Genomic DNA, 22776 nt, shown 5'->3' with positions numbered 1-22776 from the left:
ATTTTCCTAGATTTTTGAGAGTTTAGGAGACTCTTTGACAGTGCAGGTTTCCTCTAGACTTATCTTTCTCAAGACTGGCCCTTCACGTAAAATGAGCTCCAGGGATCACTCCACTGAGCTCACTAGGATGATTCTAGGGTGGTTGATTCAGAAGACGCAGGATCAAACATTCAGTGACATTGCAGTGCAGCAGGTGAATCACACTAGATGCGTGTGCCTCTTCTTGTCCCACTGGAAAGTCCAGAGAAACTAAGAATTTAAAATTTGGTGAAAGGTACTTAAATACTCAATTTTTACCCTAAATTTGTCACGGAGTAACAGTGTACACCCAGTGAGTTTCTGCTGCTCTTAGGACTGTACATGGTTCAGTATGCCATCTTCTATTGATGGATCTGTACAAGTTTAAGCTATTTCTTTATGTCAGTGTAGACACAGTAAAATCTAAGCACCACGCAAGGCCTTTTCACTTGCTGTTTAAGAATTTCTGCTCATCTGCTTTTACTGACAATGTTTCATTTTCTTTCTCTACATCTCAAACGTACGTGAAGACCTCACAGTTCTGTGTTGGGTAGTATCCTGTACAGAGTCAGGCTCTCTTCATTACATAAATTACAGGATTTTGGGGCAGGAGCTGATGGCTTTGGATAGAGCAGTGCGTGAGAAAACTTTATGTACAAGTGCCCTGTATCTTGGGTTTCATCCAAGCTTAGCCTGGATATTTGTTCGCAGACAGGCAATTCTGGATGACAGATGGAGCCTGGAAGCAAAATGAATTCAAGCAGTCAGATAAGGTGGGCTGAGACTGTATTCTGCAATGCATTTTTTCTCTTTCATGTATGAATATAAGATCTGCAGTGCCATAGTACTGATGGACAAAAGATGTAGCAGAGCAAACTGTGGAGGGAGAGGCATTTTTTGGTGTAGCATGGTATAGACCGACAACAGAACAAGCATTTAGGTATAAAATCCCTTATCAATTACTTTAAGCGAGTTCTGCTGGAGCGCCATATTGCTATAAAGGGTTGTTTCATTTACAGCCATTCATGAGTCATCTTCTGCTCTGTCTGTTTTGAATTCTGTCATAATATGTCTTGATAATATCCTTACAGCTATAAATATTCGTTTGATGTCTTGTTCTTGAAGAATTTTTCTATGAATAAGACAAAATTTGGATTGTTAACAGTAAATTTGTAAGCCATATGGTTGTTTTACCTATTTTAATCTCATCCTAAAGTTATAAAAGGAAGCCTCACTTCCTTAACTTTTTTCGTAGGTGTCATGTAAAATGAAGAGAATAAAAAAAATGTATAGGGTAAACAGAGTTACTGCTTCTAAAAGCCAAGAGTGCCATGAAGGATGTTTGCATCACTATTACTTAATGTCATAGAGAGGAAAAGAGACTGCAGCAGACACACAATGAGAGCCTAAATAAAAGTGGTATCGCTGCAGCTGTGCTTGCTTATCAAAGTGAGCTCCCTAAAGAGTGGAGTCTGCTTATATTTTCTCTTGAAATACCCTGAAGCTACAGCCTGCTCTCCTTATAGACAAATGTCTGCTAGAGTAGCTGAAAGATAACCCGTGGGATATAGGAAATATCACATGTCCATGCAAGCTGTTAGATGGTATAGACTACTTCCAGGACAGGTCTTCAAGAGTCAAGGGGAGGTGTGTGAATAGGTGTCAGGAAGTTAAATAGCAGGCTGTTTTTACTGTGGTGCTAAGTGTAGCTGTTAGATGCAAAATTCCATCCAAAGAGACAGTAGCTTCTGTCAGTATCTTTTCCCCTTGTACTCACTCACTCACTCACTGTTGCCACCAGCTGGAGTCTTCTCTTACATGCTGTCTGAAATGCAGTGAGGTATTCAGCCCAGTAAACTAATCCAATATTGGGAACCTGAGAAAAGTCTCCAAATTGTCAACTATTCAGTTGTTTACCTTTGAAACAAACCATAGCAAACTGATAATCCTAGGTTGGCTGCTGCCTCTTCTTGGAAGGCCAGTAGCCTCAGGAAAGTAGCTTTTTTTTTCACGGCATGACAGGAAATGCTTGTGATGTAGGTTTCAAGTAGAGTTGGGGATTCCTGCTGGCGCAGTGGTCACATCCCATGAGGGCTATGGTGCTGCATCCTCAATGTTAGGACATTTGTATAGAGGCAGGAAAGGCTGAGATGCCTATAAGCAACGGATGGGATGGTTGACTGTAATGAAGGGAGAGATGGCTCAGAAGGGCGCACGGGAAGCAGTGCTGAGTATTTTGATTGCTCTAGAAGCACTGCTGCTACAAAGACTAATCTTTGGTGTGAACCCAGTCCTGTTCAATGGTTCCCAGAAGGAGTAACCAGCTGTAAAGTCTGAATGAAGAGACGGAAAATGTGGCTGTGCTAAAGCAAAGCAGCTCCCCAGATGCTGCTTTGCTCAATATCTGTTGGTGTGACTAAGAGATTTTTAGACTGAAGAACCTCTGCCCCTTGGGGGGGTAGTCCATAGTGTTAGGATAGGCTAACATAGGTAAGCCTGTGTTCATGCACTCCACTAAGCAACTATTCTGTGGATAAATGAAGGGGCCTTACTACAGGCAAAAACTTCTACAAAGCACTTATTTTAAACAGAAACTAGAAACACTGGTAATTTGTATATTTTCCCCAAGCTAGTCATTCTCTGCAGTCTTAGTAATGGGATTATTGACGTCACATGAGTTGGGGACCCCTTGAATGACACCAGAGCATGTTCTTACCAAATTAATGAGCAGGCAGGAGTTCTGCATTTTGAAATCTAATCTCAAAACCTTGGAGACTGATTAAATTACGTCTCTGAGCCAGGAACAAAATGTAGCTTCATGCAAATTGTGCTCCTGCCCATAATTTTTTGTTAGTGCTGGAGAATGATTTACTATTGGGGTTTCAGAGGTTGTTGAAGAGAGTGGTGTGTCCTAATCTCATGATTATTTAGTCAAATGTTGGAAGCTACAGTACTTACCCAGAACTCTGCTACTGGCAATGTGAACCTGTAGAAAAGAGTAATTTATTTTAAAATTACACCCATCTCCATGGCATCAGAATAGACAACAATTTAGTTGAGGAAAGAAGGCTATTTTACAGAGATTTCCTTCAAGAACAAAGCCTCCTCTCAAGCAGAAAAGCATAAAGAAGCATCTTTAATTGAATTCATTGATATGCCTGTTCTCCAGCATTTTGTAGAAGAAAGATTTTTTTTTTACTGTCTTCCCTTCTTTCAAACCTGGTTAGTATTAATCTGTCAGAGTATAAGAATGGAAAATAAGAATCGGTTGAGGGTAAAAGTGCATTAGTTGATGCAGTGACTGTTACTCCAATAAAGGACGCTTACATGCTTTTTGTCATTTCACAGGAAATACTCTGAGCTTCATATTTATAGAGCCACGTTGGCTGACGCTGGGGAGTACGCATGCAGAGTGAGCAGCAAACTAGGGAATGACAGTACTAAAGCCAGTGTTATCATCACAGACACCAATGGTAAGGCTTGGCTCTTTATTTTGCTATTGTGTTCAGAAAGACCTTGACTTTTCTGTTATTAGGGCAAAAGAGTCCCAAGGAGGAGGAAGACGTGCAAGTGAAATGGAAGCAGAAATGCTGAAACCTATTACTTGTGCTGAGAAAATGAAGCACCTCTGTCATTGAGATGCTCGGCTTTCCTTACTCGGTCAAATAAGACCTGTCCTCTGGATCTCCTATGGCTTTTTCTGTGATAGACTTCCCAACATGAAGTTAAAGTCACAGTCTAAATAGATGAGATGGGAAGATAATGAAGGAAAGGAAATATTTTAATTCCTGTGATATGTATGAATAGGAGAGTCATAAGAGTCCTGTAGAGGAGCTTTCATTTACCATAAACAAGTCTTAATTTCACTTCTAAACTAGAGCTCCCCTTCTTCTCTTCCATTTGCATGATTCTGATTGCCACAAGTTTTCCTTCCACTGATTTTGATAGCTTTCATTTTTTTTTTCATGATTTCCACCATAGTAAAGACAAAAGCATATTATTCAAAGGCAGGAATGTACCTTAAGGCACCTTCATGTGCTGCATTTTAAACTTTTTTCAGGAGGAACAGAGATTCTTAGTTACCTGAACAATTTTAAATTATTATAGATTTGTTAATTGTTTTTGCAGAGCTCCTTCACTTCGTTTCACTGATAGTTCTGAATGCTCCTTGCAGGATTTAAGAAGTGTTTTCTTGTACATAAATGTTTTAACAGTACTGTTTCTCCTTGCACGTGCTTTGAAGGTGGTGGTTCAGCTGAAATGCTCTTTCTTAACAGTGGCATTATCTAATGTGGTTCTGATAATTCAAACTCCTGTGTCTAGCTCACGGTGAAGTATCAAAGAAACACAGTGTCATTAGCAAAGGAAGCATACATTATGCGTGTACATAAGATGAGTTTGAAGCTGATGTTCCAACGGGAATTACGCAGTGGTGCTTTTTCTGTTCACCATTGTGCCCCAAAGCAGGATGTAGGCATTTCAATAAATAGGAAAACAAATGTAAACTTTTGCCAATGGGATTTGTCTTTGGATATCTGCTGTTTTGTGGTCACATGGTGATTGCTTGGCTGTATTCACATTGTGTATTTGCTATTCTAATTCATTAACTGAAGAATCCCAAGTGCTAAGATTTCACATGAGCTGTCTGGTATTATAGTCATGATCAGATGTCAGGAGACTCATATAAAAGATCAAGTGTTATTTACTGGAATGTTATTAGGAGCAAAAATGTGTAGGTGTTTCTGTGCAGCTTAGTAAATGCTCTTGGTTTCCATGAACACAATTTTTGATTGCTCACAAGCTGCTTACATGGAAAGCTCCTATACTGTTTCCAAGGAACTGGAGTTTCCAAAACTCTGCTGTAGGCACCGTGCCTGGGCAGTGATACAAGTAAACACAAAAAATGTGTGGGCATCCTCCATTACTTCCTCAGAGAAGGAATGGTGACCTATGTGGGGAAGGATTTAATTCCTACTTTGTGACATAAATTTTTGAACTTCCCTTTGGGCTGTCCTGAATGACAGCAAAACACTTCTACTGCAAAGAATCAGGAGCCTGGATTTGAATGAGAACATTTGCAGGCAAACTTTTCAATGTAAATTTGTAACTGATATGTTAGAATTTGTCTAATCTTGTTGTGAAACATAAGTTGTTTAAAACACCATCATGCATGCAAACAGGGAAAAATTGGATCCAACCTAAATGTAGCAGCTGGCTCTTTTCAGTGAAGATCTGAACTGGAAACGCAGTGATATCTGAACTGGAACATCTCAGTGACATTTGATAACCTAGAATCAGGCATGGCAGCCTTCACTGGATGATTAAATCAATCATGCATATTTGGTTGCCGCACATACATTTGAGCCCCCTTTGCTTACTGTTTCTTATAAATTACCAGTAAAATAGTTCCTATTTTTTTCTGCTAAGCTTGGTATTTTCCACCTGGAGTTGAAGAACAGCATGGGCAACATCTAGTGACTTAAGAGCAATGGATCCCTAAGGCCTCAGAGGGCAACATCTGCTTTCCAAACAGGGACAGACCCCCTGCACTGTTAACCTCCTCACCCCTTCTTCCACCACATTCCATGACCTCTTCCCCTTGCTGGCTTAATGACTGATTTGGGATCCAAACTTGGTAATGAGCCCTGAAGGATAGTCATTATTCAGGTCCCGTATATGTGTGGTCCTGCTCTTTTATGGAGGGAGAAGGAAAGAAAGGAATCAACCTAAAAAAAAAAAAAAAAAAAAAAAGGCTCTTATAAATTTCCTGCCATTGGGCTTTTAGGGAAGACTTTGGGGTCCTGGACAACACAGGAGCCAGCTGTAGAAAACTGTAATTTGGACCCCTGAGAAGGGTGAACTTCTTCAGGGTAGACAGAATGGTTGTTGGTAATCTGTGAACCTTACCTTTAATTAAGCACGTCGTATGCACCATTGGCACCTGCATACTCACCTGGCCATGCTTGTGAAGTTGCCCCACTGTCCATGAACTATTAGCTCCTCCCTTTCTTTTATGCTGTGTGCTTTAAGACTGAGGGTAAATAAGGGGATGATATTTCTGGAAATCAGGTTTTTCTTTCCACTAAGATATTATTTCTTTTCAATGTAAAAATCCTGGGGTTAATTCCCTACTTTTTTTTTTTTTTTGAAAGTTTATCTATTTTGGTTGACATTTTCTTTGCTGTTTTCCCACAAAAGGGAATTCTAGAGATAGATCAAAGGTCTATCTAGCATTGTGCCTTATCTCTAAAATCAACCAGAAATGAATATTAAGAAAAGTTACATGAAGAATAAGGCACAATATGTGACTTTTTTCCCCCGAAAAGAACAGAAAAAAAACACGTTTTGCTGTAAGGCCATGCATCTGAAAATGACCAATTTCTATTCCCTGCACCAAAGCATAAAAAAATGGGTATTTCTCAATAAACCATCGTAAAAATTTCTCTCTTTTTTTTTTTTTCAATGAGAAAAGCGCTTTATTTTTCCTTGATCTAATTCTCAGGAATTATAACACTTTCTTACTTGAACAGTAATAGTGCAATAGCTCAAGTCTTTCTTACTGCTACTGTTATTATTATCATTGCTGTTAATTAAAACTGCCCTACTTGTTCTTATGCAAGTTTTCACTGTAAGTGAACAGACCTACAAACACACATGCAGGATGTGCACTGTGTTTTCCTGTAACATTTCTCACATTTCTCCTTTTAAAGACACATTAAGTCTTGTTTGTAGAGCCACATCTATGGATAAATAATGCAGCAAATGTAAAAATAGGTAGGCAAAATCTGTTTAGCATTCATATGAACAAGTAGTGGGAGCTTTTCTGTTCCCTTTTAAATTTCTAATGAGTATAAGTTGCCCACAGGATATGAGCTACATTCTTAATTTCATTCACTCTTATTCATGTATTCTCCCCTAAGAAAGATTGTAATTGAGGTCAGTTGAGCCATGATGTACTCCTGGAGTTGTATAAATTGTACACAGGTTTGGTTATGCAATAATAGCCATTTTTTGCAACCTAATTTGTCTCTTTAGCCAGGCAAAAGACTTTTACAGTGAACTTTTCTGTGGCCTTCCTTAGCTCATTAAAGGACTCTGAGAGAATACTTTCTACCACAACCAAAGCTTTTAACTATATGTTTGAAAACTTTGTCACAAAAAATCTTATCTAGTTAACTAGGTAAGTGACCTCATTTTCTCAAGTGTAGAGTGCAAAGGCTGAATCCAGTGTCAGCCTTACACTTTAAAACCCATTGACCTAAATCCTTTGTCACACTAAGGAGATTTGCAGTGCCCAGCATGGCTCAGCATACAAAGGGGTGGATTTCTGCAGAGATGTTTGAGAAGTCAGCAGTGTTCGGTGTTCACAGCTGCTGTATTGTTGCAGGGTACTGTGTGAGTGCTCATCCTGCACGTCTGCACAAAGTGAGCTGACATTTGAATCATTAGTAGGGATGGCTGGGATAGCCTCACCTGAACTGAAGGGAACAGGAAGTGTTCAGATGATAGTTACGCATAACTCAGCTGTGGGCAGAGGTAATCCTTGATAAATTCATGAATACAGAGACTGATAATCTCCTGGTTTTGCATCCTTATTATTTGCAGCACTGCTAACAGCTCAGAATTGTGCAGTAGCCAGCAGAAATCTGGTATTCATCATTCGTTAAAGCATCTAGTACTCACTGAGCATGTGGCCAACTGTGAAACATCTCAAAAGCAAGAAAAGTCCCTTCCTACGTATGCATTAATCTGAGATTTGATAAAAACAGGAGTGTTTTTCATTAACATAATTACAAGTTATCTAGGGCCACAGTTTTTTTGTTTTTGTTTTTTTGTGTTTTTTCAACATGGTAGGCTGACCTAATGTGTCATATTATGAGTGGGTGCAAATGAGCATTTTTGGGACCAACGTCAGTGGTTTTGGCCCTAAAGACAAGTATTACCATTTCTCTGCCTGCTGAAGAACAAGTATCAGATGTTCCAGATACTTCCCTTTTCTCTAGATATGTGGCACCTATGTGTCTGACAAAATCAGTGCAAAAGCCTTAAGTCACTAGTAGAAAATAAACCTCAGGATGACTTGAAACATTTTTGCAGCTCTCACTTGAATCCTCCTCAGAACTAAAGTTGTTGTCCCTGTCAGGGTCCTCAGGGATGTCTTGGAAGCTGAAACCAGAACCCATGAGATCAAACCCTCAGTTTACTGAAGCAGGCTTTTTGTGCTAGGTCTCAGGCAAACTAGCAGAGGAAAAATGGGCTGTAGGGACATTCAGAGGGCTCTTCACGAAAGTGTCTGTATGGCTGTTAGATACTTGGTTATCCCTGGAAAAAAAAAGACCTCTCCAGAGCAGGAAGACCTCTTGCCTCCCTGAGCAGTGCTTGCTGCCTTGGCTTTGAACTGTCCCCTTTCTGCAGCCCAGGCAATGCTCCCTGCCCGGCAGGACAGATCAAGATGCCAAGTTCAGCAAGAGTGCTGCAACTCCCTTTTGTGTTCAGAGGCTCTTCCCCATCTCATCAAAAGGGACAGGAGTTGGAGCAGGTCAGAGTTGAGATGGAACTGAGAGACTGCAAGGACCTGTCCCCTAAAGCATTCCCAAGAAAAGATTTTTTGCCTGTTCTCCCAACATTTTTCCTTAAGAAAGCTCCAGCACAAACATATTCAGTTTCAGGAAATGGCACCTCATGAAATCTGATCACTTCCTAGAAACTCCAGGGGGACAGGGATGGAGCATTTGAGGTTGCTGCTCCTCATAGGGAAACAAGCTGTGGCCTCCATATCTTCAGCAATTGCAAGTACCATGACTAAAACATGCTTGGGCTTTTCCAACTCCAAGTACTGAAAGCTCCCATAAGCAGCCTCATCATGTTTTCAGATGGTTCGTTGAGTGGAACTCTGTTGTCCTTCTTGTCTAAGCAAAATATCTCTTTTTTACTATTGTGGTGATAAATAAGCACTGCACACATTTTTTTCAGATGCTACCATCCACTGTTAATGCTCCTAGTATGAAAATCACTAGCAAGGCTTGGTAATGTGTGACTTAGCCATGTTTTCCAAACATATCTCTAGACACATTTCTGATGTGGGGAGCTCTGGCTGTGTCTTCCACTGGAAGGGATACTTTCCACCTGCGTTTTGAAGACATAGTCAAGCCTAGGGAGGCAGCAATAAGAAGTACTCCAAAAAGCTCAGCACAAGCACTAAATGGAGCATGGTTTCTTTGACTGGGAAAGAAAAGGTTGCTCCAATCATGCCAGATGCTGAGCTGCTCAGCTGTCAGACATGTTCTATCTCTGTTATGACTAAGAAAGGTTAATTGCTCAGACGCTCTCAGTGCATAACAGCAAACTGCCTCCACAGCTGACAAATGGTCCTGAAAGCTGTCTGGCTATGGGCCACTATGTTCCAAAGTTTGGAAAGTGCAAAGGTTTTGACCTTAAAAATGTTACTGATGATACTCATTTCCATGCCATGCACCACTGGCTATCAGGGAAATGCTGCATAGCATGTTCTCTCTCATTAATGAGATGAAACCAGGTTCTGTTGCCCACACAAACAAGATATTTGCCAATGGAAACTGGACCAAAAGGGAAAAAAGTACTAACAAGATAGAAATTAACACACTGGCTCAACACAAGCTTAAAGATAAGGATCCTGAGGGGAAGACAATTAGGCCAAGTTCCGTCTCTGTTCAAGACTCCATGCAAACTGATGAACATGAGCAGGGGGCTACCTGATCCATAATCAAAGAACAGAAGAAGAACTTTCTTGAACTGTCTTTTCCTATGTCTCTTTTGAGGCTTTTTCTAAACCATTTTTTGTTTGGCCTACCAGAGAATTCTTGGTGTGCCTTGAGGATTCAAGGCAAGACCTCTTCCCTGGCATTTGTATCCTTTCTCCAAACCTGGAACTCAAACATGTGCAGCAGTACCAAGCTGAACAGATCTGAGGTGGGAAACTTGTGCAAATCTGAAGAAAACTGAGATACATAGAACTGAGGAGTAATTTGTTCATACCTACGGAAGTCCATGCGCTTGTGGCTTGTAGTGTCAGCAGTGCACAGTCCAGTGGATGGTGTCATTAGAAAAAGGGAACTCCAGTGCAAGAAGTCCATGGCATTGTGTCACTGGCAACAGCACATCTCCATAGGACCAGGATGGAAGAGCAACTTTCCTCCTCTCTTCAGCAAAGCAACTGATTTCCATCACAGCAGTCATCCCATGGGAGGCTGGATTTGCATGTGTGACTTCGAAGATTTCAGTGAAGTGGCAAGTGACATTATTGGATGTACTTAGCAGCAATCAAAGTGATGTGAGCAGGAACACATCTCAGCAAAATTTAACTCTCTAGAAGCGTAAGGAGTGAACACTCACTCCGACGCCTTCCAGAAGCAGAACCATCTGTGTGATTTCTCCTGTTGCCACTGATCAGTTATTCCCAGAGGAGAATGAAAGATTGATCAACTGGCTTCTTTGAGAAGTAACAGACTACTTCTTCAGTCCCACCAGCAGACACCATTGTTGTTTTTTTTTTTTTTCCCAAAAGGAAACTTCTACAAGCTGATGTCTGGTTGCAGCCTCTGCAGCTGAAACACAATTTAAGCTTGCTTCTTTGAGCATCTTTTCCTCTTTTCCTCCTCCATTTTTGGAGCTGATTGCTGCTAGAGGAACACCTGGCTCCACATTATAACTTCTTGTTGCCTCTTGTGTTTTCCAGAGAGCACCAGCAAGATACCAGTATCAACAGAAGGGACAAAAACTTCTTCACGTAAGTTCCATTAATAGAGTCTTCCTCTCTACTTCTCTTTGTTTCTTTCTGAACTGCTTCTGCAGCTGTGAGACTGCTTCTTCTTATCACCTGCATCAGTTCACCTGCGTCCAGAGCCTCAGAACCTGCTTATGATCTTGAATGCTGGATCTGCTTCAGGGACTAAGAGATGAATGAAGAAGGGTTAAGCATACCCGTTAGTATCCTGGAGCTGTACTGAGGATTATAACATGGCCTGCAGTTGTCAACCTGCAAGCAGCCCAAATGAAAGCGTATTTGAGCTGTTAGGACCTGTGTTTTAAAAAGCACTTTTTGCTCCTGTTCCTGTACATCCTAGCAGCCACACATGAACTTGAGCATATGGATATACTGATATTTCCAACAGAAAGAATGCTGCCTAGACTGCTCTGTTCTTCTGGGCTCTAGGTGGATTGCCTGGCAGCTCTTCAGCATCTGTGAAGGTAGACACTAGCATAGCTTAACTGCTTTCAAAACTGCCTTTGGCACAATAGGAGCCTTCCCCAGGTGGTTTCCTTTCAAGCTGGTGGAATTCTGCTTTCAAGATCCCACTTTCAGTTACGTATTTCATACCTCTAGAGTCACTCCTGGAATGACCCCAATGAGAAGTCACTTTCATTATTTCAACATTGGAGTTACTTCAAATATGGTCACAATTCTAGCAGTTATCTCTACTACCGAGTTTGGCTGAGGGAGCTGTGGATAGGCACATGTAAGCTGAGCATCCCAAGATTTACAAGATGCACATATCCTGCTTGGCAGAGAGGCTGGGGTCCTGCTAGCTTTTTGAGAAAGCTATGTCTGGCAGAGACAGGTTTTAGTGTGAGATGACAGTGTTTGTAGGCTAGATCAAGGAAAACAGTGTGATTGCCAGATTTTGCATTTAGCATGCCTGCAGCCTTCCCTTTGATGCATCTGCGTGTGTGGCGACCTACTTCTGAAATCTTGGCACCACTGCCTGACAGAAAAGCCATTGGATGTGCCCATATTCTTTCATGTTCTCAGTGGGGCCTGTCACCAGTGCTTCACTGGGTATCTATAAGACCACATAGCTAATAGCAAGTGTCCTGTAACCATTGGAACCATTCTTGTTCAAAGTAGGTGACATGCTGGTCAATGACTCCACTATGCTCCCCCTTCTGCAGCAAGAATGCAGACCCTGCACTTTGCTCCCTTCTTTCCCATGAAATATGTTTCTTGTTATGAGTAGTCTCTTTCCTTGCCTGTGTCCCTTCCAGTGCCTGCTGTTACATTACTGCTCTCTTCCTTGCTGCTTTTGTTGACTGGAAGGAAAGAGGCAGGCATGTTTAAAAGGCTGGCTGCATTCCTGATAAATCCGCTGCACTTGCAAATGCAGTGCCAAGCAGCACATCATGCTGTTGGCTTAAAGGATAGCAGAAAGCAAAAAGTTCGATGGCCGCATGTTGAGATCTTCTAATGTGCATCTCTATGGCATTCTGAATAGGTCTTTGCTATGTGGCTAGATCAGATATCTGCTTGATGCCTTGGTCCAGACCACTTCAGCTTTCCCTGTCACTGCAGCGTTCTTCTGCTGACTGATAACATCTGAGATCTCAAGCATTACTTATTTTTTCCAGACCTTACAAATGCAAATAAATTATCAGTGTGCTGCTTCTCCAGTTGGAGGTTGGCTGTTGTGAATGATGATGTGTGAATCACCAGGTGTTGATAGGAGGGCTTACAGAGCAGTTTTAGCTTTCAAGTGAGGTTTTACTCTGGCTAAAAGCTGACTCTACTAAGCAGCAGGCTCATCTTTTCTGCCTGAAGTGACATGTTGCTGAATATTTCACTAAAGAGCATGCCTTATGCCTCACCTGCTCCTAGGGATCGCAGGCTGGTTGCCCCTCTCGGTGGCGTGTCACATTGCTGCCTCAAGCTGACTGTTCTCCCTGCAGACACTTTCTTCCACCTGACTGCACTCCTGAAGCACGCTCCTGAATTCTTTCTTCATGCATGACACTACGTTCTGCTGGACTCTAAGACAGTGAAAGCCTATGCACCACCCAAATTCCTAGTCCCATCTTGCTACGTGGTTCAGTTTCTTACAGTGCAGGAGGTTCAGCCCCTGCACAAGGCTGGCATGCTTTTTTCATTAACTTTTATGAGTGCTTGCTTTGTGTGATTTCTGCTGAGGTCTGCTTCCTTCAGCTGTCCTACAAGATTATTTGCCATCTTGAGAACTTTGTTGTTTTTTTTTTTTCCCCTTTGCAACCACTTTGGTTCTGGTGCTGTGTCCAGTTTTAGTCTGGAACATGTCCTGCTCCCCCTTCCAGCAACAGCTTTTTCCAGAGGTTGTAGCACTCAAGGACCTGCTGTCTTCTGAGATGCAGAGGTTCTTATCATAGTTGTGGAGTCCTGACTGCCCATTTGGAGTTAGGAAACTAGAAGATAAGCAGCTAGTGTCTCCTGGGTTGGCATGGGGGTCTTCAAGACCTACTGCTTTCCACTTTCCTCTGATGCTGTCACAAACAGCTGAACATTTTGCTCTCTCTTTGCCAGTTTTCTCCTGATCTTCTCTCCCAGAACTGTGGAGCATTTTTGCTGTAACTGATTATTCACAGTGTGCCTAGGACACACTGTACCAACTTTGAAGTTCTTTGCTTTCTGGATCTATCTCTTTTTTTTTTTTTCATCTGCTTCAGTGGGTTTCTGATTACTATAAAAAGAGAAATTAAAAAAAAATAAAGAAAGCCCTTCTTGGGGAAAATGTTTGTGTTCCTCCAATTATAACAGTGTAGTTGTGGCTTTATTCTTACAACTTTATTGTTACCTTCTGTGTGTTGCAGAACCCATGCTTAGGATACAAGCTTCAACAGAAGGAACAAATACTTCCTCCTGTAAGTACATACAAGCTGTTTAAATTATTGCTGGCAAGCATCTTGGATTCAGGTTGGATGGGTCCCTGAGCAAATCTGATCTAGTACTTGATCTAGCAGCTGGCAACCTTGCCTGTGGCACAGAGTGTGAACTTGGTGATCCTTGAAGTCCCTTCCAACCCAAGCTATTCTATGATTCCATATGATTCTATGATTTTCCACCCTGTAGTTCAGCAATGTGCTTCTGTCTAAAACTACAATAACGGCTTGGAAGTGACTGGATAGGATTCCTGAACTACAAATACATCATTGAAGGGTTGTTATTTCTTGAATATATGAGAATATGATTCTCAGAGACATGTCCTTTGCAGATTGATGGCTAAACACCCTCCTTTAGAAAGGTCAAATGCATATTTGGGTAGGATAAGGGAAGGGGAAACTGCTTCAGTTTCCCATCTGAAATTCCCTTTTCTGCTTCCATGCACCCTGCTCCTGGAGTACGTCATCCTCCAGGATTGCATCCTCCATCCTTGCTTCATCTCTGTGCCAGCTGGTGCATGTTAGAGCTCCTCAGGAGCTTTTCCCTTTGCCTATTGGGAAGAGGATGAGGAAATTGATGGCCTTTTCTTGTGCATCTTCTCTCAGCTAGGACAGAGAACCAGCATGGCAGCACCAGAGCAATCCTGTCCCTCCTGAGGTGGAGGCAGGAGTTTGTCTCTTTGTTCATCTTGAGAGCGCACTGGAATCTTCAGAGGCACAAATGGGGAAGGTGACTCTTGTCTTCATCTGTAGTTTCTCAGGGAAACATGCTCACCTGTGGTAATGCTAAGCAATTCCACTCTATAGAGCAATCAGGCAGAGCTTTTAAATAGAGCCAAACTGACCACCTGCTTAGCCTGATTTTGTGCCATGGAAGAGGGCACCTCAAATGAGGTCATTGGTGTTGCAGGAGGCAGGGTGCTGACCTTCTTCTAAAGTGTGAAGTATTGGTAGCTCTCAGAAATGACATGGCAGGTGGGATAGACCAATAGTCTTATCAATGGCAACTGTTCCAGCGTTGCTATAAAATACAGTGCATGCTCTATGACAAACTGTACATACATGCCCTGAACTTAAATCTCATAGCTACTGTAGCAGCAAAAGCAGAATGACCAAAGCCAGGTCTCTAGATGCCGAATTCTGAACATTTTTTGTATTCTCTATGAGATGCAGAAGATTTATTTCCATAGATTTTTTTCTCCACTATTAGGCTGATTGGTGTTTTAAGTGTGTCTCAAAGAAACTTAGAAATCTGATAGGTTATTTAAAATGATCAAAAAGCTTTCTGCTAGCGAGGTAAGAAGAGTAAATACTCTTGGTCTTCTTTTTCCTGCAAAGCATAGCAATGGGGAATGCAAGAGTAATTCCTGGAGCATTTTAAAACAGTCATTTCTTTCTGCTTTGTTCTCAGTTGAATTGGTGTTTATCAGAAGTAATTGTATCCGACTCACTAAAATAAGTAAGAGAGAAGAGAGAGCAGCACTGGATATTGCTGTCTGTCCTGTGTAGCAAAGGTACTACAAAGTAGGAGGGAGCTGATGTTTATTGTTAACAGATGTGAATGTCTACTCACACCATAGAGCAGTGAGGAAACTGAATCAATGTACTTGTTCGAAAGTGGCTCAGGGCTTTTCTTTTCTGAATTTCAGTGGGATATGTCCATGCCACGCATGTCACTGTCAATCTTGAACAGCTACAGGAGCTAAAATTAACTGTTTCCTTCCACTTCTCAGACCATGATAGATGTTTCAGAGAAAGTGCTGGCACAGTGACTATTGACCAGATGCTGGGAAGGACCTGAGAACAGCAGTGATTAAGTAGGCGCCCTGCCCCAAGCTTTTACAAATGAACAGACGTGTCAGGCTTTGCTTTCTTAGAGTTCCAGTGACAGATGTATTCAGAACAAAAATTTTCAAAAAATCCTGTCTCTGCCAAGTGCTCCACAACAAGCATCCTAAAACTGAAGGTCCCTTTGCCCTTTTATGTGCATATGTACTTACGCTCCAGTTTGTTTTGAGAGTGTTAGCCTTCATGCTAAAGTAAAAGAGAAGAAAAAGACCATGATATATTTCTAGTTCCACACATCAGACTAATGAGAGGATGAAGCAGTGGTTCAAGGGAGGAAGTGGAAGGTTTTGTGTTCTGTTTCATAAAGTGAGACTTTTGAGATGTAATTGCTAGCAATCCCCCTGTCAGATAGAAGTGATTTCTGCCTTCCTTTCCACCCCACCCCTAGAACTGTCCCATATATGTTTATTTTTCATTGTGTAATACTGATACCCAGGCTGAAACTTTTTGGTTTTTTTAACAACTAAGTTGTCTCATTTTTGTGCTCTCCATACCATGGACTAGAGAGATCATTCTTAAGCACATCAGAACAGTATGAGAATGGAAGGCATTTTTTGTCCCCTTACTTTCAGGGCTGCAAATCTCCAAAACACATCTCTTATGATCCTGCAATTTCCCATTCTTCTGATGTTGCACTGAAAAAAGGAAGTCTGAGGCTTTAGTCTAGTGCCTTGACTTTATGACTTCAGTCAATGGTATTCAAGACTAGAGAAATAAAATGTGTTGGTCTTTTTGGTCTTCTGGGACATGTTATTGAAGGAATCTTGGCTTCTCACTGACAGGTAAAATAGCATATGGCAGTCCTCCTTTTCTTTAGAAAAGTGATCCAAAACGTTACATTCTCATTTGTAAATTTGAACATACCTGGAAAAAAAAAAAAAATTAAAATCAGTGAGGCTTCCTGTTTTGAAATGATCAGCACTGTGTGCAACCTCCTGATGGAGGAATACTGTGTGAGGGAAAGGAAGTGGTGGGCTTCAGGGTGTCTGTCTGTGGTGGTCACATCTCCTGTTGACATAGGAATTGTCTGCACAACAATACAGGTGTATGGAACATCCATGACACTGTGCCTTAGCTTACTGTTTCTAAGAACAATGGCAGTTCTGAGACTCATGCTCAGAGGGTTGAGTCAAGAGCTGAGTGTTTTTAGTGGTAGAAAATGAAGTTAAAGGGAGCTGGAACTTGTGGAAGTATGTTTCAGACTGGTCATCAGGGAGGGAAGCATTTAGTTAATTGCATCTTGCAGCATTACCTTCATGCCATTGTTTATACTGCCCATTAAAGAGCTGCTCCTTAATATGTCTGCAGAAATGCTTCCTCCAGCAACAAGCCTAGGTGCCTTGTGTAGCCTGCCTGCTCCAAAACCAATACTCAGTTCAGATTGTCCACTTGTGCAGAAAGGTGAGCTAATAACCAGGAAGGTGGATCTGCTTGGAATATACTCTTGATTTTGTAGTGCCTTCTTGAGGGACATGAGTATCAACAGGAGAACAGGTGGAAGGCTGGTCCCACCTTGTCTATGTCTTCCTTTTTGGAAGAGAACAGAGAAAGTTGCTTTAGCTTTTGGCTGGAGAAAAAAAAACAATGTTGACTTTGTCACATAGGCTAGTTTAACCTTATTTTCCCTCAAATTTTTGTGCAGGCCTTTAAAACCTGCACAATTTTTTTTAATTTTTTAATTAAAAAAAAAAAAAAAAAAAAAAAAAAAAAAAAAAAAGATTAACTGGAGGAGGAATGTGTTGGTTAGGACTGCTTATTTCTTCTCTCTAGATTTCATTATTTGTAAGCTCCAATATAAAATTAAGTCTCCCAGTTAGTGGAATACTGCTAAGTGGAATGGATCCCCTGCTAAAACTCAGTGTAGTGTGCAATATTTTCTAATTTCTTTCTCCACAGTGGGCACTAATCACAATGGAGAGCACAGTGGTAATCTCAGTACCATTATGATTTGATCTGGCATGACAAATCCTGTTTCCTGTGTTTAAATTTTGCAGATAGGGCAAACTAATGTGAACAGATAACATTTTCCAGAGATACAGCTTTCAGCCTTCATGTGACTCTGGTCTAAGGGTCGTGTGACATTAAATGTCTGTTTCCAAAACACTTAATCTTGCAGACTTCTCTGCAGCTGCATTCTCATTTCCTTGTTCTTGGATTGGCATTGAGGACCTGAGGTTAAGCAGCTCCACTGGAAAGACTGGACATGTCAAACTTCTGAGTCATCACTGCTATTAGAAAGTTAGTTCTCTTCTGTGCTGTTTTGGTGTTTTTTGGTACTTTGGTGTTTGGTTTTGTTTTATTTTTCTTCAAAGAGGTCCTGGAGGTGAAAGGCAGTAATGAGTATGAGCAATATTAAAATTGGAAGAAGCTGATGTAACAGTCTTAAAAAGTAAGTGGGACAGTTTATGGAGCTTTAATAGAGCTAGGGAGTGAAAGGATTTTAAGGACATCAGCTTTATCTATCCCTATATTGGTGCATGTGGGTATAAATCTATAAGGCCAGTGCTTGCCTCAGCATGCGTATATGATGGAGCAATAGTGTTTTCTGTATAAGGATGCACACATACGTAGATTTAAGAAGTATGTATAATGGTGAAAGCAATGATTTATTTCAGACTGTGATTCCTTAATGTAATGGATTACATCAAAAAAGCACCATCAAGCATGAGGCAGGCCATTCTGCTGCCATACATGTTGTAAAAGAGCCTTAAACTTGTGTTATTCCTGCACAAATTTTGCAGACACACCTCCTGTTGCCACTGACACGTTGTGGATCTTCTCCTCTCTCCAAGGTTCTCACAGAAACTCTTTCTATCATTTAGCAGGAGGACTGAGAAGTAAAATGTTTCTCAAAACTGCATTTCTGAGATCTCAAACCCAACAGTAAACCTCCTGAGAAATGTATCTCTGTGGGAGGGGAAAAATAAAAAAAGCCTGATTCTCTTCATTTCCCCACAGTGCTGAAGTTACCTGTCCTGTATGCCCAATAGAGACACAAATCAATATCTTCGTGGTTTGCCAGCTTAGCCTATGCTGAACTTGGAGGATGCAAGCTTATATCACAGGGGTGTGTTAGTGGTCTGATCATGGTCTTCTGGTTGCTGTTTCTTCCATGGGAAGAAATCCCTGTTGCTGACTCTACGATGAAAACAGGTGCTCAACGCTTCTCATTCCCCGTTCTACACCAGCTAAACCCTTCGTGAGTAGTAGCAATAAACATAGTTTGTGGCATTGGATCAGTCTTATCTGAACTTTCCTTCTAAGATTCCTAAAAAAAATTTCCTAACATTTTCAAGGCACTAAGGTAGTTTGTACTGAAGGAAGCTACCAACAGGCAGTAATAGTAGTTGGGATGTGGGAACAACATGGAACATGTGACCTTGACAGAAGCATGTTTCTATTTTAGGCATTCTGGTGAATCAAGATATGCCCCTAACTGGGCTGAAATCAAGAATGTCAGTCATTTGTAGGAAAGCATAATGGAGCCAAAAGCTCAAAGCAAGTGTGGAAAAAAAAGATATTCTCAACAGACAAAAGAAATTATAAATAGTGCCACGTGGGTATGGGATAATACTAATACAACAGGTACTTACTTAGTAACTTACCCCTGAGTCCACAAATTCTGTTCTCTTTTTCTTCCATGTATTTTCTAACAATAAATACCTACCTCTGAGGCACCCTGAGTCAGCAATGCCAAGTCCTCTGTGTCCATGTTTCAGCTTTGATTGGAAAGGTCCAAGAAAGAGGAAAGACCTAAAGGGCATTTGGATTTTCAAGTCTGAATTTCCCAGCATGCCTGGTGGTTTTACTGAACTTACTTTGTTGGAAAAGAATGCATACCTGGCTTTCTTGGATTGTGTGTTCTGGGCTTTCCGTTCTACATTCTCCCAGGGGAGATCTTAAGCTGCATCAGCAGACCCAGTCTGGCATAGCAAGGCCCTGCACCATGAAAGGTTGTTTCAAATTAGTGGTCTGGTGGTGGAAGCATCAGTCATAAGGCAGAAATGGATGTAATACAAAGAAGACAAGAGACTGGGTCTGATGCTTTATTTTCATGCTGAGCCTCCAATTCACTCAGTTCTAGTGAGTGTTGTCTAGGATGCTGTTGTCTAGGAAGAAGGAACAAAGTTTCTTAGAAGGAAATAAGGGAAGGGAAGATACCCCTCAGAGTCTTTTGGTTGGTCTCCTAGGTTCTGCTGATTCGTAAACAGGAATCCAGACAGCACCTTCCAGTTTAATAAGTGGGAGTGCCTCATCATTCAATAGGATTTGTTTCTAGAAGATAAGTGCAGAGGATTACACAGCAGTAGGTAAAGGAAAAAAAAAAAAAAAAAAAAAAAAAAAAAAAAAAAAAAAAAAAAAAAGTATGCTATTATCGTAATAACTTGTAAAGTTTGTGTCTTTGAGTAAGTTCCAGTTGCTTAAAAATAACTCCTCAATAACATACTTCTTAAAAGATGCAAACTGCATGACATGTTGCATTTCAAAAGCCATAGGCAAAGCGCTGTATACATAAATGTGATCTTCTCTTAACTGTATGGCTTTAAAAACCATCACTTTATCCCTCATTAACTTCTCCACACGGTGTTATGTTGCAGTAGAGACTCCACTTGGACTGTAGCAGGTAAATTAAAAGCAATGATTTCCCTGCATGCTGCTATTCTAACATATTCTAACAGTGCAGTGGAAGCCAAGATAAACCCTCAGGAAGAAATTATCATCCTATCTTTCATGTTCACATCTCTTCCAAATTGCCTCTTGTAACCTCTCCTAATTGGATACAAAGTGGGAAAGTTGTATCTCCACTGACTTTCATTATCAAAATGTTCCCATAGATTCCTAATGGTTTCTGCTCTTCTTGACATTTTCCTGTACAGTGATGAGAACAAATCACTGTACTCACTGCAGCAATTAGAGAGTAGCTTTTTATAGCCATCTTCTCTCTAGGTGTGTATCTTCCTAAGTATTTAGTGGTAGTTAGCTAGTCAGAGAATTGAAGTTGCACCTGCAGTAGTGTGGAAATGCATGTTAAGGAGCACAGAACATGCATTTTGATTTTTTGAATGGGAAATTATGCCTTGAGGTAATTATCCTTTATGATTTATGTCTTATGCATAACAATATGTTGTTTTGGTGAATATATTTGTATTTCTCTATGTATTTGAATATGTATAGACTTATATATATATGCATATACAATGCAGGAAGGACTCTTATTTCTTTAGATTTTCTTATCCTGACTGCCCACTCTTAGAGCTAGTAATTGCAACTTTATTACGAGTATACAAAGCTCATAGGTGTTAACAATAATTTCCGTTAGTCTCAGCATCCAACTGTCCAAGATTCATAGGCAAAATAAGTCCACATTTTCCCTTCTGTAGGGATCTGCTTGTTGAAAAGAAGAAACTTCCATTGACTCCCATTTTCAAGCTGCATCAACCCTACTGCTAGCTAAAAGAGCATTAGGCATTTCTAATTTGTGGTGGATGTTCATAAAGGCAAAGCCTATGGTGCTAAGTGAAGGGAGGCTGAGGAGTGTTCTGGAGTACTGGAGCAGTGTTTGCCCACTCCATCACTGATGTGCTTCCTTGTGTTATTCTGCCCCTCATCAGCTGCTGCTTTCCAAGGCACTTGGATGACATTATAAAGCATAGTGTGCATTGAAGCCTTTCCCAGGAGGCAGTATGGGTACCATCTCACCAGCTCATCTCCATTCACTCTAATAAGCAGTCCTATCACAGTATTCCAGCAGATGCTGTAATTCCGAGAAACTCCCAGGTGCCTTCATACCATTCAGCATACATTCAGAATTCATACAGCCCAGTTCACGTCATAAAACTGCCACTCGGATGTGCTAAAGTGCAGCCTTCTCACAGTTTAGACACTGCAACATGAAAAAAACACAGGTATAAAATGTTTGTAACAAAGGGCAGAGCTGCAGCAAAGTAGTGTGAGATGCAGATGTAGGCCAGGCACACCACTTGCCCTTGGACTGAACTCTGTTACTGAGCAGCACAGAGATACCCATGCTGAGTCTGCCCTGTCTCCTTCCCCTCCAAGAAGTCCACATGAGGCACAGAGCACTGACATTATTCCACAGCCCCCCTGAGTTGAGCGATCTGGTCCATGCACTGAATACCTTTTGGTGATCTTGTACAGAAAGATGTGACCGTACTTCATACACTCCAGTCCCAAGTCGACAGTGGACACAGCTGCTTTTCCAGCCCTGAGCATCTGACTGTGTTGTTTGTTCATTTGTTTCTGTTTTGTTTATTCAGCACTGAAAAGCTCCTAGCTTCAGAGCTATAAATGTTCAGCATTGATGTTGAGTCAGGGAGGATTTGACCATACAGACCTTTGCTGTTGAGCTTATCTTAAAGTTTGGCATTTGTACACGGGGTGATAATAACCTTTCAGAAGGTAATGAGGTCATAATTTTTCTGACGTTTGGAAAGTGGAAAACTGAACTTTATTACTGATATTTTTCTGGTAATATTCACAGTCACGAAACATGATTTTTAATAACACAGTCAAGTGTCTATCAGGTATTTAGAGATTCTCCCAAGAACTTTCCAAAATGTCAGCATATTTGCCAATGAGTATTACTGCAGTGGTTCATTTTTCAAAGGAAGAGAGAATCCTTACTCCAGGAAAGAAGTGTGAGGGCATTTTTTCACTGTCTGTTTTAGAGGCAGATATCTAGCTGGTTATTCTGTCTCTGGCAAAGGCCACAGCTTCCTACAGTGTAGAAACATGCCCAGTGGATTTGCTGCTGGCAACTGTGGCACAAACTGTCAGTAGCAGAAAGATTTTTCAGGTCTTCTCAAGTTGGAAATGATGTAATCACATGTGAGGCTTTTGTTCATTTGAAATGGGTTTTTTTGTGTGTATAGTAACAGGGGATGTTCTTTAGCTGTAGCTGGAATTCTGTTGCAATCTTCTAAGTGCTAGCATCCATTGCTCAGGAGCATCAGTTCAACAGTTCAGCTATTGTTCTGAGAAAAGGGTACATTTAAGTGTCTGGTACTTTAGCCTGATTAAATGATATCCTCCCTGCTATTTTTTATGGTAAAACATAAAAAATAAAAATTATTTAAAAAATCCAAAACTGGCATTGAAATAATTTTTTAATCCCTTAATATTTAATTATATTTTATTTACAGCAGTACAAATACAGAGTAATTCCACTGACTCCACTGGACAAATAGGGAAACAGGACCGGGGTTTAACCTTGCAGTATATTTTTTATAC

At 41.0% G+C, this 22776-nt stretch overlaps 1 protein-coding gene across 1 annotated transcript in view; it reads left to right on the top strand.

Annotated features, from left to right (window-relative positions):
- NRG1 (neuregulin 1) overlaps positions 1-22776 on the top strand; it is a 170685-nt gene that overhangs the window by 35442 nt on the left and 112467 nt on the right. Inside the window, exons 3-5 of the mRNA XM_042866347.1 lie at positions 3367-3491; positions 10733-10783; positions 13609-13659. Coding sequence (XP_042722281.1) covers positions 3367-3491; positions 10733-10783; positions 13609-13659 — 227 coding nt within the window. The remainder of the gene's footprint in view (positions 1-3366; positions 3492-10732; positions 10784-13608; positions 13660-22776) is intronic.

This window comes from Lagopus leucura, unplaced genomic scaffold (genome assembly GCF_019238085.1).
Source record: "Lagopus leucura isolate 7727_CA_CO unplaced genomic scaffold, USGS_WTPT01 Super-Scaffold_810, whole genome shotgun sequence".
Taxonomy (NCBI): domain Eukaryota; kingdom Metazoa; phylum Chordata; class Aves; order Galliformes; family Phasianidae; genus Lagopus; species Lagopus leucura.
This window is presented reverse-complemented; position numbering and strand designations above follow the sequence as displayed.